Source organism: Muscardinus avellanarius (assembly GCF_963383645.1).
Source record: "Muscardinus avellanarius genome assembly, chromosome: 8".
Lineage (NCBI taxonomy): Eukaryota > Metazoa > Chordata > Mammalia > Rodentia > Gliridae > Muscardinus > Muscardinus avellanarius.
Window position 1 is genome coordinate 90304386 of NC_137794.1, and position 7250 is coordinate 90311635.

General features: G+C 46.3%; 1 protein-coding gene across 1 annotated transcript in view; it reads right to left on the bottom strand.

The window, feature by feature from the left end:
* IFNGR1 (interferon gamma receptor 1) overlaps window positions 1–2647 on the bottom strand; it is a gene marked incomplete at both ends in the record, with an annotated part of 29533 nt that extends 26886 nt beyond the window's left edge. The window contains 5 exons of the mRNA XM_080700135.1: window positions 40–67; window positions 842–961; window positions 1346–1500; window positions 2196–2306; window positions 2563–2647. Of these exons, the coding sequence (XP_080556261.1) occupies window positions 40–67; window positions 842–961; window positions 1346–1500; window positions 2196–2306; window positions 2563–2647 (499 nt within the window). The remainder of the gene's footprint in view (window positions 1–39; window positions 68–841; window positions 962–1345; window positions 1501–2195; window positions 2307–2562) is intronic.
* Between the last annotated feature and the right edge of the window lie 4603 nt (window positions 2648–7250).

Below are 7250 nucleotides of genomic sequence, written 5' to 3' on the forward strand. Positions count from 1 at the left end.
TCACCATATTCCCTTGTCTGCTTCCCTGTTCCTACCAACTTTCGTCATCTAGAATAAACTTCCAATTCTACAGTTAAGTCCAGCAGTAAGAGTTATTACATGGAGGGTGTGGATACCAAATGCAGGCAACTAGCAAGACTGGGAAGCTAACCAATACCCAAAAGCAGGTGTTACCATGTGTTTTCTTCCTATGTTCTGGAGAGCTTGCATTTTAAATTAGCTTTAAAAAGCAAAGGCAACACAGCAAAAATCTAGAGAAATGGAGTGAAAATCTAGAAAAATGTATTGAAAATGCACTCAAATGGGTAGAAGTTACTGGGGATGCGTATGGCCCATTGAACCTTTTGTTTGTAAAAAGGTAGAGCAGAGAGGCCAAAGATCTTCCCATGAGAGGCAAGCAGGCAACAGCACTCCAAGGGCAGGCTAGGAAGATCTACAAACTGTGCAATCACAAGTGGCCCCAGACTAAGGAGGGACGTGCATTAAGAATAAAGGGATGATATGTGGTTTAATGCTCTGTCCTAGCCAGGAACCTGAGTCATCCTCCTCTCTGCTCACATCCAGGGTCAGAATCCTACTGACTGTGCATTCTAAATGTCCTTTAAAACTGTTCTCTCTTCTTCATTTACATTAACAATTCACATAGATTCCTTCTTAAGCAGCAGTCTCCAAATGGGCTGCTTTCCTTTGCATCTATCCTCAAACTATTTTATAAGACGGTGGGCCTTTCTAAGTGTCCTACCTAATCCTGCATGCAATCATCCCCCTTTCTAAAATAATCATTGGATGCCCACTGACTTCAGTCACAAACAGTGGGCATATCATTTTGCTAGCTCTGTACCTGTACTTCTTTAGGGAAATCATGCCTCTTCTGAGAACTTCTCACTCCACCCCCTTCAATAAGGGTGTCCTTCCCACTGGAGCTGACACCTAACCAAAGCAGGCGAATCAGAGCCTTCCCCTAGAGTTTTGTTAAGACAGAAGAAACTGCAAGATTTAGAAACCCCAAAGCTGTTAATATCCACTATTCCTGCCAAGTAGGGAAAGCTCTCATTATCCGACAGTTAAAAATAGGAAATGGTGAGTTCCAGTAGTTTTGAGTTCCTGGTTCTACTTTGTTAAGGCCCAGAGAGTCTCTAATTTTCTGTTTAACTCCTGCTTGGAGTTTCTGAGCCAATATACTCCTCTTTTTACTCATTAGCCAAAACTGTATTTCTGTCCCTTTCTGCTACATGACAAGGTATTCATTAGTTGGTTCCTACCTCTCACCTACCCTATCACCCCTCTGGACTCCACTAATTCGGCATGCTGTTTCACACCTTGGCCTCTGCCAGTCTCTCTGTACCTCCAGTTCTAAGGCTGGCATTACACTCTCTGTGAAGTCTTTCTTGACTCCATTGGACAGAAACAGGCACCCATAGCTTGCTTTCCAGTAGCCTGCACTTAAGTTCAAGGTCTGGTCACAACATACTGCAACTCCCATGTGGATGACTAATTTGCCTTAGATAATGGCAGTTAACACACTGATTAAGAACTTGGACTCTGCAGTCAAACTAGAAATAGTAAAGAGTTGGGCAGATTTCTGTGTCTCATCGACTTTCCAACTGTAAATTGAGATACCAGTAGTGGCTACTTTTTAGGGTTGTTGCAAAAATGAGATGTGTTGGGAACTTACACCAGTGTCCAGCCCTTAAATAACTTCTAGCTAGTAACTTTGAAAGCAGATACTAAACAACCACCACTTTTGTTTTTCCAGAAAGTCTGTCCTAAGGAATGTATAAGTACATGTTTGCTTGACTGCTGAAGATCAAGCCAAAGGAAGCCTGGCTATGAGTGGAGCACATGTACCACAAGTCATCATGCAGAGGTACCGGCCCAGAGTTCACCAGGGGCTAAGGAGGCTGGGCCTCCCTGTGCCTTCCAGTCAGAAGCTAACTGGACACCGCAGACTCAAGACTGGGGGCTGTGGATTCTGGCTGCAAAGATTTACTGATTTCCCTGGAGTTCCTAATTACAACTACTCTGCTTCAGAAAGGCTATCCTTGGCATTTGTTTCCCGAGAAATGTTACCAAGCAGGAGGAAATAAATGCTCTGAGAATCGATGCTATAGAGACCTGCTGCCTAACTACTCAGCTAGCGTGTGCACGCATTCCATCAGTTCCAGACCTAGCCCAACACGCCCGCGAGAGCTCACCTTCGGTTCTACCCATGGGGTTTCCAGCACTTGCTGAAAATAAAGTATTTAAACCATGAGCTGTCAAATCTGTCAAATCCTGATTGAGAAATTCTGCTGTTGAAACACAAACTAAAAGAACCGAAGAAATTGGGAGGCGTGTCCATTCGTATCGTGATCAGTGTGTCAACCGCAGAGCCCCCGCGTGGTCCCCTCGGCCGCCGCCCGCTCGCGCCCGACGCCTAGGTGGTCCGGGACTCGGGCGCTGGGTGGGGCGGGCTCCGCGCGGAGAGCCGAGGACCGCCCGCCCAGGCGGGGTTTCCCGGCCCGGGCGGCTCCCGCCCGCCCCTCTCCGGCCCTCCCCACCAGGTCGCGGCTCTGACAGTACCCGAGAACGGTTCTGGGTCAGCGAGGCTCATCTCAGCCCTGCTCCCGGCCTGCACCAAAAGGATCAGGAGGATGAGGAGGCTCATGCTGCTGCCGAGGACCTCCAGGTCCCGCCTGGAGCTGCGGCCGGCGGCTCCCGGCGCAGCCCCTAAGGATTGAGCCAAGCGTCACTTCCGTCACCCTGCACCAGCAGGCCGGCGGGGCGGGGCCCGACCGGCGGGGCGGGACCAGGCCGGTGGGGCGGGGCGAGGATGCAGAAATAAGGCAGGGGGCGGGGTCATAGCGGCGGGGCGCGGCAGGGCGGGGATGCAAAATAAGGCAGGGAAAGGCGGGGCCAGGACAGGCTAAAGATGCGGAAATTGGGCAGGAAGGGGCGGGGACATGGAGGTGGGGCAGGGCGAGGATGCGGAAATGGAGCAGGGAGGGGCGGGGCCTGGGCGGGGATAGGCCTGAGTTCCTGACTAGAAGGCCGGACGTGGTTGGACGAGAGGAGGCGGGGCCAGGGCGGAGAGGCGGGGCGTAGATGCGAAAATGGGGCTCTGACGGGCGGGGCTAGCGCGGAGGGGCGGGGCGAGGGCTGGAGACCGGTGTGGGCGGGGCTGCTCGCTATGGTGGGAAGCGGGCTGGGAGGCGGGACTAGGTCTAAGAAGACTCGCGCCAACTGTGGCGAAGAGGGCATTGCAGAGGATAGGGAGGGATACAGGAAGAATTTGGGACCAGTTACTTTCATCAGCACCACCTTCTGCAGTTCCTCTTGCTGTTTATGTAGTGTCCTGGAGTTGCATAACTTTGCAACAACCCAGCGAACTTGGGGCCTGAGATTTTAGTACAGAAAGAGCGCTTGAAGGCTTCTCCAATCCATGCAGTTTTATTTGAGGAACCTAAGCCTTGGCTAACGAAATAGTTTTTGCAAACTCCCACAAGCCAACTCAAATATGCTTGGCCCAAAATGCCCTTTTTCTGGGAGTAAAAACAATTTGGAATCCCAAGTAGCGATTTGTTAAGCCGCTTATCCTCTGTCCTACTCCACCCATGTACTTTGATCTCCTTGTCCTTACTACAACACTTAAGGCTTGCGTTTGCATATGGCTGATTACTTTGCCTACTTCCGTTTTCTCCTTATGGCAGTCGTTGTTTGTAAACATTTTATTTATTTATTTATTATTTATTTTTGTGTGTGGTACTGAGGATTTAACTCAGAGGCATTCTACCTCAGAGCTACAACCCCAGCACTCTTCTTTTTTATTTTTTGTTTTTGAAACAGGAGTCTCAGCAGGTTGCTGAGAGTGTCTTTAAATTGCTGAAGCTGTCTGGATCATCAATCCCCCTATCTCAGCCTCTCAGGAACTGGGATTACAGGCCTGCACTACTGTGCCTGGCTGCAGACTTTTTTTTTTTTTTTTTTTGGTGGTACTGGGGATGGAACCCTTCTGCCTCCAGGCTACACTCCCAGGCCTATTTTTATATTTTATTTGGAAACAGGGTCTCTCAAGCCAGGAAGGCTGGCTTCGAACTGCGCGATCCTGCTGTCTCGCTTCCCAAGCATGGGGATTACAAGCACACACCACGCCTGTCTAGCTGCAGACATTTTAAACCACCACCCACTCTCCCATCTTCTTTAGCCCACCCCACCAGTCTTTTGTGGCACTTTTCACCTTTCCCCACACCATACTATGCACATTAATTTTATTTTCTCTCCCTTCTGTGATATAAGCTCCCTAGGGCTGGAATCTTGGCTTGGTACTCAAATAGTATCTGTTGAATGAGAGAGTGCACCATTACACTAACTTTAAGCAAAAACAACAACAAAAATATTTTTTCCTGGTGCTGGGGATGAAATCCAGGGGCCTTCTACCTCCGGGATATACTCCCAGACCTATTTTATATCTTGTTTGGAAACAGGGTCTCACTAAGTTGCTGAGAGCATCACTAAGTAGCTGAGGCTGGCTTTGAACCTGTGCGATCCTCCTGTCTCAGCCTCCCAAGTACTGGGATTACAATCGTGCACCACCATGCCCAGCTAACTTTAAGCAAAATTTTAAAGAAGAAAAGATAATGAAGACACTACAAATTAGAAGACTATAAGCTAAATGTTTAAATTTATGTTAGTAATCCCCTCAGCTTAGTACTTCTCAAACTTCAATGTACCTGTGAATGCAGGAACCTTGTGAAAATGGGGGTTCAGGTTCAGTAGGTCTCATGGGGCTAGAAGATCTGCAATCTGACAAAGCACACATAGAATACCAATGGCCTTGGCCAGTGCCTAGGACCATACTTTGAACAGGACGACTTCAGTTTAATTCAGACTAATTTGAGGGAAAATATTTTCTTTGATGTGTTTATGATCTTTCTAGTCATTGCAAGGGTGAAAGGATAAAGAACTGATCTTTACTGTTTAGGAGTTTATGAAATAGGATTGATCATAGTAGTCAGATTTGTAAATGTTTTTTCAATACCCATCAGAGGCTGGGTTACCCAGAAAGTGGACACTGGTGTGGAGAGTAGGTGCGAGGCATTTGTTAGGAAGGGCTATTGGGAAAACCCCTATGAACTAGAGATGGAGGAAGAAGAGTAAAGGACAAAGTAGATCTGTGATTCCAACCCAACAGAGGCTTCACAGACCCCACAGGGCGCTCTGAAGCTGGGCTGGCCTTATAGAGGTGTCCTGAATTGATATGAGGGCCTGGGCCATAAATCTCCTTAGCATTAATCAGTCAGGGAATGCAAACTGCCCCCAGAACAGAACACAAGTCGAAGCTTCCATTTTTTTTTAATTGAGGCATTCCCCCAAAAGAAGGCCAGCAGCTGAGGGTTTCTATTTAGCAGCATTCCCAGTGGCAAGGTGGGGGATGGGACTGTCTTCTGTTCATTGCCTAAGGAGGATTTTAGGAAAGTTTCACAGTCACAGGATCTACTGTGGAACATTCATCCAAGGCACTGTGCTAGTTATGTGGAGGCTAAAGATATTTATTAATTTACTAACTACTAAGTACTACTATTTGTAGATAGGCACTGAGATACAGACCTGAGCAAGACCTGGCCTCTGCTCTCCTGCTGGAGCTTGGGGTCTACTGAAGGAGATAGACATTAAACGGGCATTAATAAGTAAATACTGAAATCGTGTAATTATTCCCAAGGACAGTAATGAAATTAAGTGGGCATAAACCAGGACTTAATCTGAATTTTAAGGGAATCTAATCTAAAGGGAATTTCAATTATGTTGTGGCCTGATAAAGTTGGGAGATGGGGGTAGAGTGTCACAGGCTAATAAGAGATATGGGAAGATGATAATAAAAATATATTTAAAAATCCAACCTGGATATGGTAGCTCATGCTTGTAATCCCAGTACTTGGGAGGTTGAGATAGGAAGATTGCAGGTTTGAGATCAGCCTCAGCAATTTAATGAGTAAGGCCCTCCACAACTTGAGACCCTGTTTCAAAATAAGAAATAAAAGAGGGCTGAGGGTATAGCTGAGAAGTAGAAAACCTCTGGGTTTCACCTCCAATAACACACACACACACACACACACACACACACACACACACACACACACACACTCACCAATATAGGAATCTTAAGTAGCCAACAGAAAAGCACATGAACAGTATGCCAGCTTCCTTGCTAAATTCCCCACATATAATGGCTAGAGAATATCTGAGCATATGTTGGGCCCATTAGAGCCTCTGGTAAGTTTTTAAAGCAAAAAATAAAATGAATTTGGGGTGAAAAATAGATTATTCCAAAGTCAAATGTACGGGAATACTGCTCCTACATTTTGAAGGTCACTTAGCATGACTTAGAGAAAATTCATAGGGCAAGTAAAACACTTTAAGAAATTAAAACTACAATGAAAACAGAGACTGGGCGTATGGCACACTGCGGGCTCTGGTGCTGTGTACTCCCTTCCCCTTTTGTCCAGGGCAGAAACGTTTGCCGGCTTCCCTTTAAAGAGATAGCTCAGAATTTTGTGACTGAAACATATTGTCTAAAACCCTCTTGATGATTCTACAAATTTTAGCCTTCACTCTTGCTTTCCCACACCTAGGCAAGCCTCTGTCTCCACACTGTCCCTTACTTTACTTTTGCCACAATGAGGTAGAATAGTTGAAAAGAGATAAAAAGGAAGAAGGCAATACAAACTTAATTCAAAAGTCCCATGTACTTCCCCAGGCCTGTCACTCCCTATACCAGTCTTTCTCACAACCGTATCACTCCTAAATTCCTGGGAAATCTGTACATCTTAAAGTTAACCAAGAGCTATAATTGCTGGTGTACTGTTAATTATCTCACTAGTAACTTGATTATACAATACAACTATGCCATCTTGAGGAACCTATAGTTTAGGAGAATTTTCCAACATAGCTATTGATTGGATAATGGAGACCAAAAGTCAAGGATCTGAAGGATAGCCAGATCGACATACATTGTCTTGTGATTGTGGGACTGATGCCATCCTCACATGCTTTTCCATACCTGCCCTTCACCAAGTTTCCCCCCTCCACACACTGCATCTCTCTCTCTGGAGATGGCCTGCATTCTTCCTTGAGCATGTGTTCCTTGATTTACCCAAAGGTCTATCACACTCTGGAAATAGCACATATTCCTCCTTGAATGTGTGTTCTCTGCTTTCCCAAGTAAATCTCTGTGTCTCTACTAACACACACTGAAATTCTTTTGTCATGTATAC